General features: G+C 52.3%; 2 protein-coding genes across 2 annotated transcripts; both read right to left on the reverse strand.

Annotated features, from left to right (window-relative positions):
- Positions 1–1,398: 1,398 nt before the first annotated feature.
- Positions 1,399–6,463, reverse strand: LOC134757191 (alpha-1-antitrypsin-related protein). The gene is made up of 4 exons (XM_063698349.1): positions 5,805–6,463; positions 4,079–4,349; positions 2,506–2,653; positions 1,399–1,646 (listed from the first exon to the last, which is right to left on the reverse strand). Exons 1-4 carry the CDS (start codon positions 6,457–6,459, stop codon positions 1,455–1,457), a joined length of 1,266 nt encoding a protein of 421 aa, XP_063554419.1. The 5' UTR covers positions 6,460–6,463; the 3' UTR covers positions 1,399–1,454.
- Positions 6,464–11,934: 5,471 nt separating this feature from the next.
- Positions 11,935–22,731, reverse strand: LOC101154167 (alpha-1-antitrypsin-related protein). Its single transcript, XM_019009743.3, has 5 exons — positions 22,593–22,731; positions 16,361–17,019; positions 14,635–14,905; positions 13,062–13,209; positions 11,935–12,202 (listed from the first exon to the last, which is right to left on the reverse strand). Exons 2-5 carry the CDS (start codon positions 17,013–17,015, stop codon positions 12,011–12,013), a joined length of 1,266 nt encoding a protein of 421 aa, XP_018865288.2. The 5' UTR covers positions 17,016–17,019; positions 22,593–22,731; the 3' UTR covers positions 11,935–12,010.
- Positions 22,732–25,067: the final 2,336 nt, after the last annotated feature.

Here is a 25,067-nt window from a genome sequence, read left to right on the forward strand (position 1 = left end):
GGTCCTTGTTTCAGAATAAAGAGAATTAAGACCCCTTCATTCTCACTACATCTGCTTCTGTTTCATGTAACACATGCAGTCACAGACAAACACCAACTCAGAGACACACAATCACAGAAACACACACACACAGACACATAGCCACAGACACATCCTCAGTCTAGATAGAAACACCTAGACACACAGACACATATAGACTCAGACAAACAGAGAAACATCACACACACAGCCTCACCCACAACCACATGCAAACACACAGAAACACCTAGGTACCCTAACACACATAGACTCAGACACACAGACTCTCAGACTCACATTGACTCAGGGACACACAAACACAGAAGCACACACATACACAGACACACACAGACATATCCACAGCCATATGCAGACACAAAGACAGAACTACCTAGACACACAGACATATCCACAGCCATATGCAGACACAAAGACAGAACTACCTAGACACACAGACATATCCACAGCCATATGCAGACACAAAGACAGAACTACCTAGACACACAGGCACACAGACACACATGCACAGACACACACGCACACACACACACAGATACACATGGTCACACACAAACACACACACAGAGACACATGCACACGGACACACACAGACATACCCACACAGAGACACACACACACAGACATACCCACGCAGCCACATACACACACAGACACACAGATGCACACACAGAGACACACACATATACAGAAACACACAAACACACACACACAGGGACACACACACACATAGACACAAACAGACATACCCACACAGAGACACACACACACAGAGAGACACACCCACGCAGCCACACACACTCACAGACACACACAAACACACGTGGTGGAGTCCCTCTCACTCTGGGCCACACAGACGCCACCAAAGGCTGCACATCTGACTTCCCCAACCTCCGGGTTGGGGCCTGGCAGCGAGGGAAGGTGTGGCAGTGTCCCCGCCGTCGCCTCTGACAAGCTGCTTTGCACTCACAGGTAGGGGCATTCTCTCCTCATGCTGCCACTGAGAACAGGAGGCTCAGCAAAGTGGCTTTTCTGGGTCACACAGTGCCACAGCCTTCTAGCACTCAGGCTCTGGCCTGGCTCTCTCTGGGTGACCCACACTTGGCGGCCGCTCCTGGTAGCCCCTTGCTCTTCCATAAGCTCCCAGGTCCAGGCCCTTAAACTGAGGATTCAGCCCCCTCCATCCTGGCCTAGCACGTGCCTGCCCAGTCAGGTGCTCCGTGAACACAGTTCAGGAGGCCTGGAGACAGCACTGTGACCTGGAGTCCACACACAGCCTCAGTGCACAAAGGGAGACTCAGAAACAACAGGGGAGGGGTTTGCAGTCACACGCAGGCAGGGGGCAGTTCAGCCTTTCTTTAATGTCATCCAGGGAGGGGGCCAGGGGTGGAGGGGAGGGGCTGAGGAGTGACAGGCAGTTATTTTTGGGTGGGATTCACCACTTTTCCAATGAAGAGCGGAAAGTTGGTGATGTCATCCTTGATGATGACCAGGAAGGGCCGGTTGAACATGACTGTCTGATACTTAGACCAGGCCTTCTCCTCCAGATGGGGGGCTCTGGTGGCTTCAGTCCCTTTCTCATCAACGGTGAGCACAGCCACATGCACAGCCTGAAGGGGAGAGAAGCAGAGATACGTTCCAAGGCTGAGCCATGCCCCAGCCCAGGCCTGGAGCGAGGCCCATGTGGACAGCCTCATCCTAGGAGGTGAGGAACTCACTCCAGCCTTTCTCCACTCGGGTGGCACTGACCCTGCACGTCCTCTCCCTCCCTGTCACACAGGCCTTGCTCCCCCTCAAGGCTTTGGCTGATGGGGCTGGCTCCTCTCCATCTGCCTTCCCTACAAGAGCCTCTCCCCTGCTCAGGGTGCACCCACAATTCAGAAAATGGAGGGGCATCCCCGCTGCACGTCTGCCTCCAGGGCTCTCTCCTTTCTTGTACATAGCTTGAAGCTCCTTGGGGACATGGACTCTGACAGTGGCCTTCGTCGTGCCCAGGCCCCAAGAGAACGCAGCCATTCACAGAACTGCCAAAGTTGTCCTTTGGCCACCTTTAGTTTTCCTAAATTAGCGTCATCTTTAGCTCAAATCACTCATTGATTCGGGCTTGGTGATGCACCAGAAACTCAAAACCTCACAGATGAAAGGGGCCAGAAAGTCTTCTGAAATGAGCCTAAGCTTTCTTGTATCAATACGGATAAATTAAGGCCCCAAACTGGAAGGTCCTGGGCAGAGGGTCAATGACACAACAGCAGGCGAGGCCCTGAAAGTGCCAGCTGCACAGGAGGTGCCTCCCCAGCTCCGCCGTCTGACCGTGGCCCATCTCGGTGAATCTCAGGCATCCTCAGGAGCTCGGCCTGGGTCTTCATTTGTGTCTCTTAGCCCCTTCTTCAGCCTCAGGACAGAACTGCAACCTCCACACAATCTGCCAGCCGACACCAGGGGACAACACGGTCTTCTGGGTGACCTCACCTTGGAGAGCTTCGGGGGTGCTTCCTGACTGACTCCAGAGAGGTCGGCCTCGTTGCTGAAGATCTTGGTGATGCCCAGATTCCTAAGGACTCTCTTGAGTTCGTAGGTTCCAGAAATGGACAGTTTGGGAAAATGTAGATTGATAGACCTGCCATGCAGGAAAGAGAATCAAGGCATGGAGCAGCATTTCTCCTTTTCTTCTGGAACCCACCACAGTGCCCGTGCTTTCTCTTCTGATTGCGTCTCCCACTTAGTGCCATGTCCTCACCCATATCAAGATCAGAAGTCAGAGGGAGAGGATCAGAAAAAATAACTATTGGGTACTACGCTTAGTACCTGGGTGACAAAATAATCTATACAACAAACCCCCAGGGTTTACCTATATAACAAACCTGCACATGGACCCTGAACCTAAAAGAAAAGTTAAAAAAAAATAAATCAATCAGAAGTTGACCTTGGTTTGTTCTCCTTTGAGCTCCTCTATACCCGGAATCAAAGAACGTTAGTATCAGACTAACCATCTTGTTAAGGCAGCTTGAAATGCCACCTCCTTTGAGAAGCCCTTCAGGCAGATTCAAGGTGTCCTGGAAGCGTGTCTCATCCTGCCGTGTAGTGTTGGGTCACCTGGCCCCCAGCCTGGAACATCCCCAGGGCCCTACACCCAGGGGAACGTGGGGCAGCAGTGCCCAGTGACACCCGTTCAGGGGATGAGAGAAGAGTGATCACACCAGGCCGAATGCTCCCCTCTGGTTTTCCGTGGGAAGACAGAGCCGCCCCAAGCAGGGTCTGGTGTGAGCGGGCAGCCTGGCTCTGGGCTCTCTGATCAGTTATTCTCTCAGCCTCCTTGTTCTTTCTCAACCCCTGGAGCAGGTACCTCAGGAGGCGTTTGCATGGGACAGAGAAATTCCAGCCTCGATTCCTATTATGAACCTGAGACTTTCGTATTTTCATCTTGGTTTTACGGTGTAAAAATAAAAATAAACTAGATCAGCAGGGCATGGGCATAATCACGAACGCACACACATACACTAATATGTGGCTTATGCTCAAGTATCATTTACTACAAGGCACCCAATCTAACAGCACCGATAAAGTGACAGAGAAACTCAAGCCTTCTGCGAACATGGCCTGGCTGTTCCAATTCCGAACCTTGCTTTTCTGGGCCTTGCCACACAGGCTCTTCCCCCGTCCCCTGAAGGACATTCTACCCTTGAACTCCACACTCCACTGTTGCCTTTGCCAGGAAGCCCATCTGCTCCTTCTTGGTTCTGCCAGAACGTGTGGTGGTGCTGCTGTCCCTGCCCTGGGCACTGGATATTGGGAAGGGACAGTGTCCACACTGGAGTGGGAAGTCCCCAGGGACGAGACCTTTACCTCCTCACCCCTGCGTACTGTCCTCCTCATGGAGCATGGATGGTCCTGCCTGAACTCAGTGGTGGCCTCTGCAGTAGCTGTGACCCAGGGATGTGAGGTCCACCCTCCCCAGCCCTCTGGCCAGTCCTGATGGGCCTCAGTCCTGACATGGCTCAAAGGTCTGGGCAGCTTCTGACTCAGCCCCTGAACTGGAAATCACCTTATGTCAAAGGCTCTCTGGATATTTTCAAGGTGGCTGTAGGTCAATTTTTCTTCCAACTGCCACATCTTCTTTGGATCAGGCAGGATGAAGAAGGCAGTGGCGTTCCCCACATAGTGCTGTGCCAGCACCCAGCTGGATAACTCCCTGTCCCGGTGGATGTCAAATCTACCCAGGTGGTTTATCATAGGCACTGTGATGATGGTCTTATCATCCACATGGAAGCCCTCTACCATAATGCGCTCAGCCTTGAATTTATCTTTCCACTTGCCTGGAAGAAAAGGAAGGTGGGCATCAGCCAGGTGTGGGATAAAAGTGTGGAAGTGTGTGAATGAAAGGAGCCCTGAGCCCCTTTGGTGAGACACTTCCCTCTGCTTCAGCTTTATCATCTGTAAAATGGGATTCAAATGGAACTATCCAGCTGCTGGAGAGCTTTTGTGAGAATCACCTGAAGATAAAGAAGAATCCAAAGTTTCTATATACTTGAACTAATTGGCAAAATCCTGGTGCCACAGAAGAAGCATTTATATTTGGCTCTGTTTATTCGATAGTGGCTTGGGGATGGTTAATGAAAGTTAATGAGTAAAATCGGAACTCCTTATGCCTTGCCACCTTTGGCTGGAGGCTTCCGATCTCATGCAGAGGGCTGGTTCTGTCGAGATACGAGGACAGCATTGTGCTTACTTCTCCTGAGGCCTTTCCCTGGATCAGCAGGGGAAATGCAGATGCCTAGGCAGACTCCCCTCTGCCGTACCAAGAAAGCTTCACCATCGAGGCATGCCAAGTGGGCAGGTGCCTCAGGGACCCTTGAGCTCAGCTTTCTCATTGGACAGAAGGAGGAGACGGGGGCTGGAGAGGGGCCTGGGCCTGCCCTAAGGCCACAGCAGAGCCAGGACCTCAGCTGTGCTGACTGCAGCCTGGCTGCTGTCCACTGCCCTCCTTTGCCTCAAGAGCAAGGGAGCCTCAGAGTGGAGGAAGCAGCCCCTGGCCTTGCCTCCACCTCCCCTCCCCTATGCTGTTTTCCTGGGACAATAGGAGCTGGCTTAGAATGCCCTGGGGCCCCCAGCACCCTGGCATTTTAACCCCTCAGGGGCAGGAAGGCAGCCTGAGATACAGAAGAGTCCATCACCTGCTGTATGCCACACACCATCCCCATGGTCTCTGTCACTTGTTTAATCCTTAAAACAACCTGACAGCAAGGATGCTATTTTGTCCATGCTAAGATGGGAAATTAGCACCTCAGAGAGGTAGAATGCATTGTCCTTTATCAAAAGCTAGTAAGTGGTAGAGGCAGGATTTGAACCCCAATATTTTAGACGGCAAAGCTGACACTGCTTCTGGGACACTAGGGTCGTCTAAAGTATGTTCCATGAAACTATTCCTTTATGCATGTGCCACAAAATATTTTTCCGGCTTTAGCATGTGGGAAGCATTTCATATTCTGCCCCCTCCCTATTACGGATTTCCAATGAGTATTAGGACAATAAAGGCTCTGACAAGGTCTGTAGAGAAGATGGTGGTTTGGCTGTCTTAAACTCATCATTCTTCAATCTTGTTTGATCATGGAAAGTATTTTATTCTTTGTGTTTGGAAAATTGCAGAATCCATGTTAAATGCCCTGCCATATCTCATAGTACATTGTCTAGGAAAGCTTAAGAACTAGTAATTTGAGAATATGTTTGGATTATTTCAGTGGAACGGGCTTGGGCAGGTAGTGCTACCTTACCGTGAAAGGAAATGTAATCCACCAGGGCAAGACTTGTGTCTTTTTTCAGATGTTTGACCAAATCCACTACTTTTCTTCCAGTTCTTTTCTCCACATAATTGTTGATCTGCTCCTTGGCCTCCTCGGTGTCCCTGACGTTGATGGAAGAGGCTTCTGAGTGGTACAGCTTCTTGATATCCTCCAAAAACGTGTCCACTAGCTTCACACTCTTGTTAACAAACAGGCTACTGCCGGTGGTCAGCTGGAGCCAGGTGTCTGGCCTGCTGAGGGCTTGGAGAACTTGCTGGAAGCATTCGTGGATCTTGGCCTCAGGCGTCTCACTGAGGTTGACATTCAGGCCTTCCAGGATCTCTGTGCGAGTGTCAGCCTTGGTCCCCAGGGAGAGCATTGCAAAGGCCATAGCCACGCTTGTTGGGGCGACTAAGACATTGCTGGTTTGTGATAGATCAGCCAGCTCTTTGTACAAATCAAAGGCGAGGTCGGTGACGTTATAGGAGATCTTCTGGCAAGCAAGGTCCTCCCAGTCCCCTTGATCATGGTGGGATGTATGTGTCTTTTGGGCAGCATCTTCCTGGGGATCCTCAGCCGGGGAGCTGGGGACCAGGCAGCACAGGCCTGCCAGCAGGAGGACGCCCCATGAGACAGAGAATGGCATTGTCCTGCAAGACAGAGGCAGAGGGCCAGGCCCCAAGTCAGGGCACATGATGACTCCCAGTGACCAGGGACTGACATTGTGTGAATGCAACCATGAATTATTAAACATCCACCATGTGCCCAGCCCATTGCAAACACTTTCCTACACTATCATCATTGAAAGAATAAGAAAGATAGCAAGCACGAATGAGGTACTTAGCGTATGCCAAGAACTGTTCTAAACACACGTGTGTTAACTCATTGCTTTCTTGTAACAATCCTGTGAGGTGGTAATGCTACTATCTTCCTTTTACACATGAGGAAACCAAAGCCCAGAGAGGTGAGACTCATGCTCAAGGTCAGCAAACAGGAAAAGCCAGCATCCCTCAGCCTGCCCGGCTGGGTCTTGAGTCCTTGCTCTCTGCAGCTCCACTTACCTCTGTAATGACCTTGAGGTGCAAATGCCACAGCCCCATTTTGTCTTATTTTATATTTTTGGAGACAGAGTCTGGCTCTACTGCCCAGGGTGGAATGCAGTGGCGTGATCTCGGCTCACTGCGACCTCCGCCTCCCGGGTTCAAGCGTTTCTCCTGCCTCAGTCTCCCGAGTAGCGGGGATTATAGGCGTGCACACCACGCCAGGCTAATTTTTTTGTATTTTAGTGGAGACAGGGTTTCGTCATGTTGCCCTGGCTGGTCTTGAACTCCTGACCTCAAGGGATCCTCCCTACTTGGCCTCCCAAAATGCTGTGATTAGAGGCATGAGCCACAGCGTCTGGCCCCCATTTTAGAAAAGAGGAAACTGGGGCACGGGAAGCATAAGGGACTTGCCCAGGGTTACTAAGGAAGTGGGTTAAGTCAGGATCAGCAATGACTTCCACACACCACAACAGTCCTTGGAGATCTCCACTGACCTCCCTTATTTAATGGACAGAGAAGCTCTGTCCCCAGAGGGACGGGATACTGTACCGTGACACACAGCCAGAGCTCAGAGGCGCTGTGTAAACCCAGCCTACCTGAATTCTGCCTAGGCTCTCCCCAGATTCCACACACTTCATGCATCTCCCTCTCCTCCCAACTGTGATAGCCTTCACTTTATAGGACCCTGGAGCCTGGTTTGATTATTGTCTGAGCCCTGTGACATTCCTGGCCTGGGGAATGCTGCTGATTAAAGCACATGACAGCCCTGTTTCTAGGGGCAATTGCAGACATTGCCTTTCATCTAAAGATATGTCTTGTAATTTCCATTTTCATAGGATGGGAAAGGTGAACTCAGAGTGGTTCAGTAACTTGTTCAAGGCCACATAGCTGGTCAGGCAGAACCGGGAGCTGACAAGCCACCAGCTGCTGGCCAAGTGCTTTGCATAGAGCTGTAGTACTGCCTCCTCAGAGGCTGGGGCCTTGGATGCTGCTCTTGGCCAGGCCCGGAGGACGTCAGGGCTCCTGATCCTGGCTGTTTGGACATCTTGGGCTGGGCAGTGCTATGCTGTGGGGGACTCTGTGGTGCATCCTAGGATGTTTGACAACATTCTCAAGAAAACCACAGTCATGTAGTGACCCTCAACTCACAGGGATGATGATAAACCATCCCCTGGCCTTGCTGATTGCCCCTGTGGAGCACCCCTGGGGTGGGGGCTCAGATCACCCTGGCTGTCTTCAAGGTCTCCTCTTGCCTAATTGGACAGAAGCTTCTCTCCTTCAGACTGGACTTAAGTCAAGTGAGGCCCATCTGAATCTGCCTGGGCCCAGGCCGTGTGGGATGTCCATTCCTCTGGGATGGGGGCCCTGTTTAGGGTCCCCAGGATTGCATTGTGTCTGCTGTCCCAGGTCTCAGGAACCTATAGCCAATCTCCTCACTGACATGATGGAGCTCTCACAAACATAAGGTTCCTCCCTGACCCAGGGCTTAACGCCAGCCCCCAAGGAGACTCAGGGGCTGTGCCCACAGAGGAGCCTGTGCCCCAGCCCCTGGAGCCTGTCCTGGACTTGCCCTGCTATGAGTCGGAGGTCCCTGCCACACACGTGGGCTGAGGCGCCTGCTGTCAGCTCAGGGGAGACTCAGGTATTGCTGGTTCCAGCCCTGGGCCTAACAGCAATAAGGGACCCGAGGAGGTTGAGCTCTCCAGAAAAACATGAGTGTGTGGGAGAGGAAGTGGTGACAACAGGCCTGGCTTCTCTTCCAGGCTCTGTCGCTCACCAACGGTGCGATCTCAGAAAAGTATTTCCACCTCTCCATCTTCCTTTTGAAATGGGAATATGGGGAGAATGAAGTGAAATCAATGTAAATGTGAAGCTGGACAACGGGAAGGGGCCTCAGAAGCAGCGCTTTGCGGGGAGGAGAGGGCTGGGTTTCGAACCCGCAAAGCCTTCAGGACCTGTGAGGGCCCAGCAGGTAGAGGAGCGGACCATGAACCAGGTAGGAGAGAGGGAAGAGGGGACTGAAAAGGTCGTCAGGCCATCAGAGAAGTTAATGAATTCACCTCACCCTTTCAAGCCAGGAGTTCTAACCAAGAGATCAAGGGCAGAGGCCCCTGGGGGCAGGAAGGTGGGGACCGGAGAGCAGTGAGGAGATGACACAGTGTCCTCTGGAATCTGGGTAACAAGCTCTGAAGGGCCAGAGCTAAAAGGGCACCCCTCCTCCTCTGAGACTCTTAGGGAGTGGCCATGGGGTCCAACAGGGTCTTGGACTCTGGCTCAGGCTGGAGGTTTGAATGAGCAGGGTAAGAAAAAGAGAGCCTGGCTGGGCGCATTGGCTCATGCCTGTGATCCCAGCATTTTGGGAGGCTGGGGTGGGTGGATCAGCTGAGGTCAGGAGTTCAAGACCAGCCTGACCAACATGGTGAAACCCGGTCTCTATTAAATACAAAAAAAAATTAGCCGGGCATGGTAGCGCATGCCTGTAATGCCAGCTACCTGGGAGGCTGAGGCAGGAGAATCGCTTGAGCCCGGGAGGTAGAGGTTACAGTGAGCCAAGATTGCACCATTGCACTCCAGCCTGGGCAACAGAGGAAAACTCCGTCTGAAAGAAAAAAAAAAAAAGAAAAAAGAAAAAAAGAGCCTGAGGCGGAGGGGCCTGTTGGAGAGCAAGGGGGCATCCCTAAGGCTGAATCCTTCCTGCCTCCGCAGGTGGAGACACAGGTGAATACCAGGACACCAGAGGGGAGTCCCACCCTGGGGAAGGCAGGAGAAGGGGAAAATCACACCCGACTGAGCCCCGCCCCCCAGCTCTTACCCTCCGTAGGGGCCCACCCTGTGCTGGGCACTTTGTGAGAAATGGAATTCCATCCCCCAACTCACTCTGCCCCGCAGGATCACCAAGGTTCAGACGCCTGGGTTCAGATCCTGGCTCTGGCCAAGAGGAGCTAAAACTCTGCGTGCCTCAGTTTCCTCCTGTGTGAAGTGCAGATAAGAATTCAGGCAGGGAGGCTCACGGCGCTCTCCCCTAGCGTCAGCTCCAGAGGAGGCTGAGGGAGAACTCCTCACCCAGCACAACCTGTGGGTTGTGCAGAGAGGCTCGCTGCGCTGCCTTGCACACAGGCCACCCCCACGCACTCTCAGGGCTTCTCGTGCTCATGGGCCAGTCTAGGGGGCTGTGGGGATGCTCAGTGCCTGTGTCCAGGAACCCCCTATCCCGGAAATCAGCCTGGGGCACCTCCAGCTCCTGCCATGCTGTTTGTCTCCAGTGAGCCCGATCTCACCTGAGGGTCTCGCTGTTCTTCCCTGAATGGGCTCAGTCCAGCAGAACCAGCCTGTGCTGTGCAGTCATGTGGGGATGTGGGTGGAAGGAAGCCCCGTGGCCATCCAAGATCCAGGTTCCTCTCTCCTTGACACACCCTCAGAGAGGTGACGAGAAGAGCCAAGGAATTCATACACACTAGGGGCCTGGAACCGTGGCTGACCCTTGGTAGATGCCCAGTAATTGCCAGCTGCCTGAAGTCACCAGGCTTGTGTCTACCAAGACCCTGGCCCAAGAATCTCTCATCAGGAGCTGAAATTTATGTTGCTTGGGCTTCCTAGTCCATTTGTGTGGGTACTTAGGGTGGTGACACCAGCTGCCAAGTGCCATCCAAGGGCTCCAGGGTGTGACTGGGAAGGACTCATTCTCTCCACTCCAGTGAGGGGTCCTTGTTTCAGAATAAAGAGAATTAAGACCCCTTCATTCTCACTACATCTGCTTCTGTTTCATGTAACACATGCAGTCACAGACAAACACCAACTCAGAGACACACAATCACAGAAACACACACACACAGACACATAGCCACAGACACATCCTCAGTCTAGATAGAAACACCTAGACACACAGACACATATAGACTCAGACAAACAGAGAAACATCACACACACAGCCTCACCCACAACCACATGCAAACACACAGAAACACCTAGGTACCCTAACACACATAGACTCAGACACACAGACTCTCAGACTCACATTGACTCAGGGACACACAAACACAGAAGCACACACATACACAGACACACACAGACATATCCACAGCCATATGCAGACACAAAGACAGAACTACCTAGACACACAGACATATCCACAGCCATATGCAGACACAAAGACAGAACTACCTAGACACACAGACATATCCACAGCCATATGCAGACACAAAGACAGAACTACCTAGACACACAGGCACACAGACACACATGCACAGACACACACGCACACACACACACAGATACACATGGTCACACACAAACACACACACAGAGACACATGCACACGGACACACACAGACATACCCACACAGAGACACACACACACAGACATACCCACGCAGCCACATACACACACAGACACACAGATGCACACACAGAGACACACACATATACAGAAACACACAAACACACACACACAGGGACACACACACACATAGACACAAACAGACATACCCACACAGAGACACACACACACAGAGAGACACACCCACGCAGCCACACACACTCACAGACACACACAAACACACGTGGTGGAGTCCCTCTCACTCTGGGCCACACAGACGCCACCAAAGGCTGCACATCTGACTTCCCCAACCTCCGGGTTGGGGCCTGGCAGCGAGGGAAGGTGTGGCAGTGTCCCCGCCGTCGCCTCTGACAAGCTGCTTTGCACTCACAGGTAGGGGCATTCTCTCCTCATGCTGCCACTGAGAACAGGAGGCTCAGCAAAGTGGCTTTTCTGGGTCACACAGTGCCACAGCCTTCTAGCACTCAGGCTCTGGCCTGGCTCTCTCTGGGTGACCCACACTTGGCGGCCGCTCCTGGTAGCCCCTTGCTCTTCCATAAGCTCCCAGGTCCAGGCCCTTAAACTGAGGATTCAGCCCCCTCCATCCTGGCCTAGCACGTGCCTGCCCAGTCAGGTGCTCCGTGAACACAGTTCAGGAGGCCTGGAGACAGCACTGTGACCTGGAGTCCACACACAGCCTCAGTGCACAAAGGGAGACTCAGAAACAACAGGGGAGGGGTTTGCAGTCACACGCAGGCAGGGGGCAGTTCAGCCTTTCTTTAATGTCATCCAGGGAGGGGGCCAGGGGTGGAGGGGAGGGGCTGAGGAGTGACAGGCAGTTATTTTTGGGTGGGATTCACCACTTTTCCAATGAAGAGCGGAAAGTTGGTGATGTCATCCTTGATGATGACCAGGAAGGGCCGGTTGAACATGACTGTCTGATACTTAGACCAGGCCTTCTCCTCCAGATGGGGGGCTCTGGTGGCTTCAGTCCCTTTCTCATCAACGGTGAGCACAGCCACATGCACAGCCTGAAGGGGAGAGAAGCAGAGATACGTTCCAAGGCTGAGCCATGCCCCAGCCCAGGCCTGGAGCGAGGCCCATGTGGACAGCCTCATCCTAGGAGGTGAGGAACTCACTCCAGCCTTTCTCCACTCGGGTGGCACTGACCCTGCACGTCCTCTCCCTCCCTGTCACACAGGCCTTGCTCCCCCTCAAGGCTTTGGCTGATGGGGCTGGCTCCTCTCCATCTGCCTTCCCTACAAGAGCCTCTCCCCTGCTCAGGGTGCACCCACAATTCAGAAAATGGAGGGGCATCCCCGCTGCACGTCTGCCTCCAGGGCTCTCTCCTTTCTTGTACATAGCTTGAAGCTCCTTGGGGACATGGACTCTGACAGTGGCCTTCGTCGTGCCCAGGCCCCAAGAGAACGCAGCCATTCACAGAACTGCCAAAGTTGTCCTTTGGCCACCTTTAGTTTTCCTAAATTAGCGTCATCTTTAGCTCAAATCACTCATTGATTCGGGCTTGGTGATGCACCAGAAACTCAAAACCTCACAGATGAAAGGGGCCAGAAAGTCTTCTGAAATGAGCCTAAGCTTTCTTGTATCAATACGGATAAATTAAGGCCCCAAACTGGAAGGTCCTGGGCAGAGGGTCAATGACACAACAGCAGGCGAGGCCCTGAAAGTGCCAGCTGCACAGGAGGTGCCTCCCCAGCTCCGCCGTCTGACCATGGCCCATCTCGGTGAATCTCAGGCATCCTCAGGAGCTCGGCCTGGGTCTTCATTTGTGTCTCTTAGCCCCTTCTTCAGCCTCAGGACAGAACTGCAACCTCCACACAATCTGCCAGCCGACACCAGGGGACAACACGGTCTTCTGGGTGACCTCACCTTGGAGAGCTTCGGGGGTGCTTCCTGACTGACTCCAGAGAGGTCGGCCTCGTTGCTGAAGATCTTGGTGATGCCCAGATTCCTAAGGACTCTCTTGAGTTCGTAGGTTCCAGAAATGGACAGTTTGGGAAAATGTAGATTGATAGACCTGCCATGCAGGAAAGAGAATCAAGGCATGGAGCAGCATTTCTCCTTTTCTTCTGGAACCCACCACAGTGCCCGTGCTTTCTCTTCTGATTGCGTCTCCCACTTAGTGCCATGTCCTCACCCATATCAAGATCAGAAGTCAGAGGGAGAGGATCAGAAAAAATAACTATTGGGTACTACGCTTAGTACCTGGGTGACAAAATAATCTATACAACAAACCCCCAGGGTTTACCTATATAACAAACCTGCACATGGACCCTGAACCTAAAAGAAAAGTTAAAAAAAAATAAATCAATCAGAAGTTGACCTTGGTTTGTTCTCCTTTGAGCTCCTCTATACCCGGAATCAAAGAACGTTAGTATCAGACTAACCATCTTGTTAAGGCAGCTTGAAATGCCACCTCCTTTGAGAAGCCCTTCAGGCAGATTCAAGGTGTCCTGGAAGCGTGTCTCATCCTGCCGTGTAGTGTTGGGTCACCTGGCCCCCAGCCTGGAACATCCCCAGGGCCCTACACCCAGGGGAACGTGGGGCAGCAGTGCCCAGTGACACCCGTTCAGGGGATGAGAGAAGAGTGATCACACCAGGCCGAATGCTCCCCTCTGGTTTTCCGTGGGAAGACAGAGCCGCCCCAAGCAGGGTCTGGTGTGAGCGGGCAGCCTGGCTCTGGGCTCTCTGATCAGTTATTCTCTCAGCCTCCTTGTTCTTTCTCAACCCCTGGAGCAGGTACCTCAGGAGGCGTTTGCATGGGACAGAGAAATTCCAGCCTCGATTCCTATTATGAACCTGAGACTTTCGTATTTTCATCTTGGTTTTACGGTGTAAAAATAAAAATAAACTAGATCAGCAGGGCATGGGCATAATCACGAACGCACACACATACACTAATATGTGGCTTATGCTCAAGTATCATTTACTACAAGGCACCCAATCTAACAGCACCGATAAAGTGACAGAGAAACTCAAGCCTTCTGCGAACATGGCCTGGCTGTTCCAATTCCGAACCTTGCTTTTCTGGGCCTTGCCACACAGGCTCTTCCCCCGTCCCCTGAAGGACATTCTACCCTTGAACTCCACACTCCACTGTTGCCTTTGCCAGGAAGCCCATCTGCTCCTTCTTGGTTCTGCCAGAACGTGTGGTGGTGCTGCTGTCCCTGCCCTGGGCACTGGATATTGGGAAGGGACAGTGTCCACACTGGAGTGGGAAGTCCCCAGGGACGAGACCTTTACCTCCTCACCCCTGCGTACTGTCCTCCTCATGGAGCATGGATGGTCCTGCCTGAACTCAGTGGTGGCCTCTGCAGTAGCTGTGACCCAGGGATGTGAGGTCCACCCTCCCCAGCCCTCTGGCCAGTCCTGATGGGCCTCAGTCCTGACATGGCTCAAAGGTCTGGGCAGCTTCTGACTCAGCCCCTGAACTGGAAATCACCTTATGTCAAAGGCTCTCTGGATATTTTCAAGGTGGCTGTAGGTCAATTTTTCTTCCAACTGCCACATCTTCTTTGGATCAGGCAGGATGAAGAAGGCAGTGGCGTTCCCCACATAGTGCTGTGCCAGCACCCAGCTGGATAACTCCCTGTCCCGGTGGATGTCAAATCTACCCAGGTGGTTTATCATAGGCACTGTGATGATGGTCTTATCATCCACATGGAAGCCCTCTACCATAATGCGCTCAGCCTTGAATTTATCTTTCCACTTGCCTGGAAGAAAAGGAAGGTGGGCATCAGCCAGGTGTGGGATAAAAGTGTGGAAGTGTGTGAATGAAAGGAGCCCTGAGCCCCTTTGGTGAGACACTTCCCTCTGCTTCAGCTTTATCATCTGTAAAATGGGATTCAAATGGAACTATCCAGCTGCTGGAGAGCTTTTGTGAGAATCACCTGAAGATAAAGAAGAATCCAAAGTTTCTATATACTTGAACTAATTGGCAAAATCCTGGTGCCACAGAAGAAGCATTTATATTTGGCTCTGTTTATTCGATAGTGGCTTGGGGATGGTTAATGAAAGTTAATGAGTAAAATCGGAACTCCTTATGCCTTGCCACCTTTGGCTGGAGGCTTCCGATCTCATGCAGAGGGCTGGTTCTGTCGAGATACGAGGACAGCATTGTGCTTACTTCTCCTGAGGCCTTTCCCTGGATCAGCAGGGGAAATGCAGATGCCTAGGCAGACTCCCCTCTGCCGTACCAAGAAAGCTTCACCATCGAGGCATGCCAAGTGGGCAGGTGCCTCAGGGACCCTTGAGCTCAGCTTTCTCATTGGACAGAAGGAGGAGACGGGGGCTGGAGAGGGGCCTGGGCCTGCCCTAAGGCCACAGCAGAGCCAGGACCTCAGCTGTGCTGACTGCAGCCTGGCTGCTGTCCACTGCCCTCCTTTGCCTCAAGAGCAAGGGAGCCTCAGAGTGGAGGAAGCAGCCCCTGGCCTTGCCTCCACCTCCCCTCCCCTATGCTGTTTTCCTGGGACAATAGGAGCTGGCTTAGAATGCCCTGGGGCCCCCAGCACCCTGGCATTTTAACCCCTCAGGGGCAGGAAGGCAGCCTGAGATACAGAAGAGTCCATCACCTGCTGTATGCCACACACCATCCCCATGGTCTCTGTCACTTGTTTAATCCTTAAAACAACCTGACAGCAAGGATGCTATTTTGTCCATGCTAAGATGGGAAATTAGCACCTCAGAGAGGTAGAATGCATTGTCCTTTATCAAAAGCTAGTAAGTGGTAGAGGCAGGATTTGAACCCCAATATTTTAGACGGCAAAGCTGACACTGCTTCTGGGACACTAGGGTCGTCTAAAGTATGTTCCATGAAACTATTCCTTTATGCATGTGCCACAAAATATTTTTCCGGCTTTAGCATGTGGGAAGCATTTCATATTCTGCCCCCTCCCTATTACGGATTTCCAATGAGTATTAGGACAATAAAGGCTCTGACAAGGTCTGTAGAGAAGATGGTGGTTTGGCTGTCTTAAACTCATCATTCTTCAATCTTGTTTGATCATGGAAAGTATTTTATTCTTTGTGTTTGGAAAATTGCAGAATCCATGTTAAATGCCCTGCCATATCTCATAGTACATTGTCTAGGAAAGCTTAAGAACTAGTAATTTGAGAATATGTTTGGATTATTTCAGTGGAACGGGCTTGGGCAGGTAGTGCTACCTTACCGTGAAAGGAAATGTAATCCACCAGGGCAAGACTTGTGTCTTTTTTCAGATGTTTGACCAAATCCACTACTTTTCTTCCAGTTCTTTTCTCCACATAATTGTTGATCTGCTCCTTGGCCTCCTCGGTGTCCCTGACGTTGATGGAAGAGGCTTCTGAGTGGTACAGCTTCTTGATATCCTCCAAAAACGTGTCCACTAGCTTCACACTCTTGTTAACAAACAGGCTACTGCCGGTGGTCAGCTGGAGCCAGGTGTCTGGCCTGCTGAGGGCTTGGAGAACTTGCTGGAAGCATTCGTGGATCTTGGCCTCAGGCGTCTCACTGAGGTTGACATTCAGGCCTTCCAGGATCTCTGTGCGAGTGTCAGCCTTGGTCCCCAGGGAGAGCATTGCAAAGGCCATAGCCACGCTTGTTGGGGCGACTAAGACATTGCTGGTTTGTGATAGATCAGCCAGCTCTTTGTACAAATCAAAGGCGAGGTCGGTGACGTTATAGGAGATCTTCTGGCAAGCAAGGTCCTCCCAGTCCCCTTGATCATGGTGGGATGTATGTGTCTTTTGGGCAGCATCTTCCTGGGGATCCTCAGCCGGGGAGCTGGGGACCAGGCAGCACAGGCCTGCCAGCAGGAGGACGCCCCATGAGACAGAGAATGGCATTGTCCTGCAAGACAGAGGCAGAGGGCCAGGCCCCAAGTCAGGGCACATGATGACTCCCAGTGACCAGGGACTGACATTGTGTGAATGCAACCATGAATTATTAAACATCCACCATGTGCCCAGCCCATTGCAAACACTTTCCTACACTATCATCATTGAAAGAATAAGAAAGATAGCAAGCACGAATGAGGTACTTAGCGTATGCCAAGAACTGTTCTAAACACACGTGTGTTAACTCATTGCTTTCTTGTAACAATCCTGTGAGGTGGTAATGCTACTATCTTCCTTTTACACATGAGGAAACCAAAGCCCAGAGAGGTGAGACTCATGCTCAAGGTCAGCAAACAGGAAAAGCCAGCATCCCTCAGCCTGCCCGGCTGGGTCTTGAGTCCTTGCTCTCTGCAGCTCCACTTACCTCTGTAATGACCTTGAGGTGCAAATGCCACAGCCCCATTTTGTCTTATTTTATATTTTTGGAGACAGAGTCTGGCTCTACTGCCCAGGGTGGAATGCAGTGGCGTGATCTCGGCTCACTGCGACCTCCGCCTCCCGGGTTCAAGCGTTTCTCCTGCCTCAGTCTCCCGAGTAGCGGGGATTATAGGCGTGCACACCACGCCAGGCTAATTTTTTTGTATTTTAGTGGAGACAGGGTTTCGTCATGTTGCCCTGGCTGGTCTTGAACTCCTGACCTCAAGGGATCCTCCCTACTTGGCCTCCCAAAATGCTGTGATTAGAGGCATGAGCCACAGCGTCTGGCCCCCATTTTAGAAAAGAGGAAACTGGGGCACGGGAAGCATAAGGGACTTGCCCAGGGTTACTAAGGAAGTGGGTTAAGTCAGGATCAGCAATGACTTCCACACACCACAACAGTCCTTGGAGATCTCCACTGACCTCCCTTATTTAATGGACAGAGAAGCTCTGTCCCCAGAGGGACGGGATACTGTACCGTGACACACAGCCAGAGCTCAGAGGCGCTGTGTAAACCCAGCCTACCTGAATTCTGCCTAGGCTCTCCCCAGATTCCACACACTTCATGCATCTCCCTCTCCTCCCAACTGTGATAGCCTTCACTTTATAGGACCCTGGAGCCTGGTTTGATTATTGTCTGAGCCCTGTGACATTCCTGGCCTGGGGAATGCTGCTGATTAAAGCACATGACAGCCCTGTTTCTAGGGGCAATTGCAGACATTGCCTTTCATCTAAAGATATGTCTTGTAATTTCCATTTTCATAGGATGGGAAAGGTGAACTCAGAGTGGTTCAGTAACTTGTTCAAGGCCACATAGCTGGTCAGGCAGAACCGGGAGCTGACAAGCCACCAGCTGCTGGCCAAGTGCTTTGCATAGAGCTGTAGTACTGCCTCCTCAGAGGCTGGGGCCTTGGATGCTGCTCTTGGCCAGGCCCGGAGGACGTCAGGGCTCCTGATCCTGGCTGTTTGGACATCTTGGGCTGGGCAGTGCTATGCTGTGGGGGACTCTGTGGTGCATCCTAGGATGTTTGACAACATTCTCAAGAAAACCACAGTCATGTAGTGACCCTCAACTCACAGGGATGATGATAAACCATCCCCTGGCCTTGCTGATTGCCCCTGTGGAGCACCCCTGGGGTGGGGGCTCAGATCACCCTGGCTGTCTTCAAGGTCTCCTCTTGCCTAATTGGACAGAAGCTTCTCTCCTTCAGACTGGACTTAAGTCAAGTGAGGCCCATCTGAATCTGCCTGGGCCCAGGCCGTGTGGGATGTCCATTCCTCTGGGATGGGGGCCCTGTTTAGGGTCCCCAGGATTGCATTGTGTCTGCTGTCCCAGGTCTCAGGAACCTATAGCCAATCTCCTCACTGACATGATGGAGCTCTCACAAACATAAGGTTCCTCCCTGACCCAGGGCTTAACGCCAGCCCCCAAGGAGACTCAGGGGCTGTGCCCACAGAGGAGCCTGTGCCCCAGCCCCTGGAGCCTGTCCTGGACTTGCCCTGCTATGAGTCGGAGGTCCCTGCCACACACGTGGGCTGAGGCGCCTGCTGTCAGCTCAGGGGAGACTCAGGTATTGCTGGTTCCAGCCCTGGGCCTAACAGCAATAAGGGACCCGAGGAGGTTGAGCTCTCCAGAAAAACATGAGTGTGTGGGAGAGGAAGTGGTGACAACAGGCCTGGCTTCTCTTCCAGGCTCTGTCGCTCACCAACGGTGCGATCTCAGAAAAGTATTTCCACCTCTCCATCTTCCTTTTGAAATGGGAATATGGGGAGAATGAAGTGAAATCAATGTAAATGTGAAGCTGGACAACGGGAAGGGGCCTCAGAAGCAGCGCTTTGCGGGGAGGAGAGGGCTGGGTTTCGAACCCGCAAAGCCTTCAGGACCTGTGAGGGCCCAGCAGGTAGAGGAGCGGACCATGAACCAGGTAGGAGAGAGGGAAGAGGGGACTGAAAAGGTCGTCAGGCCATCAGAGAAGTTAATGAATTCACCTCACCCTTTCAAGCCAGGAGTTCTAACCAAGAGATCAAGGGCAGAGGCCCCTGGGGGCAGGAAGGTGGGGACCGGAGAGCAGTGAGGAGATGACACAGTGTCCTCTGGAATCTGGGTAACAAGCTCTGAAGGGCCAGAGCTAAAAGGGCACCCCTCCTCCTCTGAGACTCTTAGGGAGTGGCCATGGGGTCCAACAGGGTCTTGGACTCTGGCTCAGGCTGGAGGTTTGAATGAGCAGGGTAAGAAAAAGAGAGCCTGGCTGGGCGCATTGGCTCATGCCTGTGATCCCAGCATTTTGGGAGGCTGGGGTGGGTGGATCAGCTGAGGTCAGGAGTTCAAGACCAGCCTGACCAACATGGTGAAACCCGGTCTCTATTAAATACAAAAAAAAATTAGCCGGGCATGGTAGCGCATGCCTGTAATGCCAGCTACCTGGGAGGCTGAGGCAGGAGAATCGCTTGAGCCCGGGAGGTAGAGGTTACAGTGAGCCAAGATTGCACCATTGCACTCCAGCCTGGGCAACAGAGGAAAACTCCGTCTGAAAGAAAAAAAAAAAAAGAAAAAAGAAAAAAAGAGCCTGAGGCGGAGGGGCCTGTTGGAGAGCAAGGGGGCATCCCTAAGGCTGAATCCTTCCTGCCTCCGCAGGTGGAGACACAGGTGAATACCAGGACACCAGAGGGGAGTCCCACCCTGGGGAAGGCAGGAGAAGGGGAAAATCACACCCGACTGAGCCCCGCCCCCCAGCTCTTACCCTCCGTAGGGGCCCACCCTGTGCTGGGCACTTTGTGAGAAATGGAATTCCATCCCCCAACTCACTCTGCCCCGCAGGATCACCAAGGTTCAGACGCCTGGGTTCAGATCCTGGCTCTGGCCAAGAGGAGCTAAAACTCTGCGTGCCTCAGTTTCCTCCTGTGTGAAGTGCAGATAAGAATTCAGGCAGGGAGGCTCACGGCGCTCTCCCCCAGCGTCAGCTCCAGAGGAGGCTGAGGGAGAACTCCTCACCCAGCACAGCCTGTGGGTTGTGCAGAGAGGCTCACTGCGCTGCCTTGCACACAGGCCACCCCCACGCACTCTCAGGGCTTCTCGTGCTCATGGGCCAGTCTAGGGGGCTGTGGGGATGCTCAGTGCCTGTGTCCAGGAACCCCCTATCCCGGAAATCAGCCTGGGGCACCTCCAGCTCCTGCCATGCTGTTTGTCTCCAGTGAGCCCGATCTCACTCGAGGGTCTCGCTGTTCTTCCCTGAATGGGCTCAGCCCAGCAGAACCAGCCTGTGCTGTGCAGTCATGTGGGGATGTGGGTGGAAGGGAGCCCCGTGGCGATCCAAGATCCAGGTTCCTCTCTCCTTGACACACCCTCAGAGAGGTGACGAGAGGAGCCAAGGAATTCATACACACTAGGGGCCTGGAACCGTGGCTGACCCTTGGTAGATGCCCAGTAATTGCCAGCTGCCTGAAGCCACCAGGCTTGTGTCTACCAAGACCCTGGCCCAAGAATCTCTCACCAGAAGCTGGAATCCTTGTTGCTCTGCCTCCATAGCCCATTTGTGTGGGTACTTAGGGTGGTGACACCAGCTGCCAAGTGCCACCCGAGGGCTCCAGGGTGTGACTGGGAAGGACTCGTTCTCTCCACTCTAGTGAGGGGTCCTTGTTTGAGGATAAAGGGAGTTAGACCCTCTCATTCTTACTACATCTGCTTCTGTTTCATGGAACACACACAGTTACAGACACACACCGACTCAGAGACATACAATCACAGAAACACACAGACACACCCTCAGTTTAGATAGAAACACCTAGAGACAGAGACACATGTGCACTCAGGCACACACACTCACAGACACACACACAAACAAGGAAAGACATTACAGTTACGTGCCAACACACAGAGACACACACACACACACACACAAAGACACATTGACATATAGCATCACACAGAGACACGGATACTCAGATGCACACACACAATCACACACACACACACACACACACACACACACACACACACACACACACACACACGGTGCAGCCCCTCTCTTCCTGGGCCACACAGACACCACAAAAGGCCATACACCTGACTCCCTGCAACTCGGGGCCCAGGCCCGTCAGGGGGGAACCTGTTGCCGTGACCCCGGCGGTCACCTGCAGACAACCTGTCCTGCAGGCCGAGGGTGGTGATTCTCTGTTAGTGAGAATGGGAGGCTCAGGATGGTGACTTGTCCATGTCACTCAGTGTCACAGCGTTCTGCCTGCACTCAGGCCGGGGTGGGCCCTCCTGAGGTGACTGACGCCAGGCTACATCTAGCAGCCGTATGAGCTCCCCAAATCACTGATTTCTCTGACCCTCTGTTGACCACCTGTAAGCGAACCTGATAATACCTGCCCTACCTCCCCTCATGGGGATATAGCTTCTAGGACAGTACTTTGTGAGTTATAAGAAACTGCAAAAATTCTTAGCCACCTTGATGGAGAAGATAATGAGAACGAGACCCCGCCCCTTGGGAGGGCTCCCAATAAGCCCAGGTCAGCCATATTCACTTCAATATAAGGCAGTTTGTTTTATTCCTTTCCTTGGGCTAAGAGAGAAATTGTAGCTGCCCCCCGAGGGAGGGAAGGAATAGAATGAAATGTTGGTGGTGGGAGTGGTCGGGAGAAGGTGCCTGCTGTACAGAGAGAGAGACTCCAGGCTCAGTGAGGGGCCTGCCCTCCTGCTGTCCCTCCTCAGGAGGCCAAGGCCTGCCTCTGTCTGGAACAGGGGACATGGGACCCAGACACCATTGCAGGGTAGGTTTACAAGGGCCACCTATATCCCGTTCCTGAGGCTACACACAGTTCACCTCTGAAGTCGTTTTTGCTGCAGAATCTGCCTGATAGTCGGGGTTTTGCGCTCATCTCCATTTCGCTCTCACCTGGAGGGGCTCCCTGTTGGAGGGGCTGTGAGTCTGCACCCCCCAGGGGGGCACAGCCACCTCCAGATCTGGCCCTGGCTCTGCTGTGCCACTCCCTGAGAGAACGACCCCACCATTTCTCTCCATCCCCTGGCGGGGGAGTTTCACCTTGGCTCTGAGCCTTGGTGCTGCTGGCCCTCCACCTTCAACCCTCTTCCTTCTCCTTCTGTACCTTGGCCCTTCCCGACATCCCAGGTGCGGTCTTTGGGTTGGGCTTCCACAGCTCTCCTTGCTGGCGCTTCCTTCACACTCCTTTCATTCCTTCCCTCTTCCAGCCCCATCATCCCCTCACTGGTAAAGTAGGGCATTCTACAGGCTCAACAGCGCCCCCCAGAGATATGTTACCAACTATGGAAGAAATGTCCTTGCAGATGTCATTAAGGGTCTTGGTAGGAGAAGACAATCCAGGTGGTCCCTAAATGCTATCGCAAGTATCCTCCTGAGGGGGAGGGGGAGGGAGACCTGACACAGATGGAGAAAGAGGGGGCAATGTGACAACAGAGGCCATGACTGGAGGGGCAGCAAGTCAAGGAATGCCAGCAGCCACCAGAAATTGGAAGAGGAAGAAGCGGCACATCCCCTAGAGCCTCCAAGGACACTCGGCTTTCCTGACACCCTGACCTTGTCCCAGTGATACTGTTCTGGACTTCTGGCCTCCAGAACTGTAAGAGAATGCATTCTATTGGAAACCACGCAGCTCATGGTAATCAGCTAAATCAGCTACAGCAGCCATAGGGGACTCACACGGGGTCCTCACCTCTGCTGCTTCTGCCGCAGTCTCCAGGCGTCGGTCTCAATGTGAGACGTGATTTTTAAGAGCAGCCTGGGCCCTTTCCCTGTGCCTCCTCTGCCCCAGATCAGGAGTGGGCACAGGGCACACAGGTGAAAGACTGACGTGGGGCCGGCCTGAAGCCCTCAGAGCTCTATGGAATGTCAGGACTCCAGGGACCTCAATGCTCACATTCTCTGGTGAGGAAACTGGTGCTCAGGGAGAGGAGAAGATGTCCGCAGTGTTAGGTGGCACATTAGTGGTAGACCTGGGAAAATATCCCAGGCTGATTCCTAGCTCAGGGTCATTGGTAACAAACTTGTGAATATCTGTAATTTATTCCTCTGTTAGTTCCCTGACAGAGCACGGGGCACTGGGGGAAGGTAGCCACACCACTCACATTAACTAATATTTTTGGAATCCACAGTATTCATTAATGTTTGGTGGTCATTTAAGTAGCAGCACTTTTTTAGGGTGATGCTTTGCACATTATTCATGAAAGTAACCTAGGAGTTTTATTTTACCTGTCTTGCAGGTGAGGGCACCAAGGCACAGAGAGCTGTAACAGCCCACTCAGGATTGTATGCTAAGGAGAAGGTGGAGTTGGGATTCCTGTGTTCTTTCCACTTTGCTAAGAAGCCCTTAGCAATTTCATCCTAATATTTTAATGCTGAAAGACACTTACTTGATCAATCTCAGAACATATTTTGAGGGTATTAACTGCCAATTAAAAGGAAAAAAAAGTTTTTTACTTAAGACACCCTGCTGACTTTGTTTGCTCCCCGTGCCCTCTGTCAAGGAAGCCCAGCAGAGTTTAAACACAATTCTATTAGCTCTGATTGTTCATTCCTTTTTGTTGGTGTTGTTCCTAAATCATCCCAAACAGTGAGCACTTCAATTCTGGAAAATCAGCTTTGACTTCTGAGAGCAAATGCCCCTGGAAGCTGTTGGCCAACACTGCGTGGGGTAGAGGCCGTCCCCTTGCTGGCTTGAGCCCCTATGAGTCTCTCCTGCGTGACTCAGCGCTCACATTCCTACCATTCCTTGCTCACCACCGGATCTGGGCATATTTCTGCATGGCCTGTGCTGAGCATCTTGTAACTAGAACTTTCTAATGGGGTTTCCTTGTGGGAGTTCCTTTAGCCTTCCCGGTGTTTTTCAGATCTTAGTCACCCTTCCAGGCTTGCGTAGTAAGTGAAGACTTCTTTGATGCATTTCACGAATTCTGGTTGTATCAGTCAGGATGGGCAAGGATTGTGCTGCAGCAACCAAGAAGCTCACAGCTCAGTGCTTCAACCCTTTAGAAAGGGTTGATTCCTCTCCCACTCTACTTGTCCCATGTGGGATGAACAGAGGGGATCTACCCACCCCGGGGACACAGCAACCAGACTGAAGGAGGTTTCAGCTCCTCACTTCCCCGCTCCAGACCATCTGACTCTAGTTCCTTTCATCATTCCTGATGTCACGATTTCAATAGTAAGCGTGATACCAATGATAGTGATCAGAAAACTCCTACTGCCATTGAAGCGTCTGCTGTCAGCATCTTCCAAGCTTGGATAACCAGCCCTTCTGCCCTGCCCAAGTGCCACCCATTTGAGGAAAAGGACAAATGAATAAGACATGTTTTTGTTTGTTTGTTTCTGATAGAGCTGATACTGGAGGGTGAGGCTTATGCCTGTTGGGATTTGGGCTTCTAAAAACTGACCTGTCATGCTGGTCAGCTTCACCATCTCCAGCAATGTGAGGTTTAGGTCAGGCTCCACAACTAGGCCAGAGGAAGATTTCTGGGCTACATGGGACAACGACAAGGAACTTTAGAGAAATAAGCCATTGCATTGAAACCTCAAATTTGATTTACATTTTGCAGATGAGGAAACT

Source organism: Gorilla gorilla, chromosome 15 (assembly GCF_029281585.2).
Source record: "Gorilla gorilla gorilla isolate KB3781 chromosome 15, NHGRI_mGorGor1-v2.1_pri, whole genome shotgun sequence".
Taxonomy (NCBI): domain Eukaryota; kingdom Metazoa; phylum Chordata; class Mammalia; order Primates; family Hominidae; genus Gorilla; species Gorilla gorilla.

What these genes read in the sequence shown, in the direction of transcription:
- LOC134757191 (XM_063698349.1), bottom strand. Translation starts at nt 6,459, where the DNA reads ATGCCATTCTCTGTCTCATGGGGCGTCCTCCTGCTGGCAGGCCTGTGC. An exon ending in CAGAGAGCCTTTGACATAAG is followed by an intron (nt 2,654 to 4,078) that starts GTGATTTCCAGT and finishes CCTGCATGGCAG; the next exon opens with GTCTATCAATCTACATTTTC. An exon ending in CACCCCCGAAGCTCTCCAAG is followed by an intron (nt 1,647 to 2,505) that starts GTGAGGTCACCC and finishes TCTCCCCTTCAG; the next exon opens with GCTGTGCATGTGGCTGTGCT.
- LOC101154167 (XM_019009743.3), bottom strand. Translation starts at nt 17,015, where the DNA reads ATGCCATTCTCTGTCTCATGGGGCGTCCTCCTGCTGGCAGGCCTGTGC. An exon ending in GGATTACATTTCCTTTCACG is followed by an intron (nt 14,906 to 16,360) that starts GTAAGGTAGCAC and finishes CTTTTCTTCCAG; the next exon opens with GCAAGTGGAAAGATAAATTC. An exon ending in CAGAGAGCCTTTGACATAAG is followed by an intron (nt 13,210 to 14,634) that starts GTGATTTCCAGT and finishes CCTGCATGGCAG; the next exon opens with GTCTATCAATCTACATTTTC.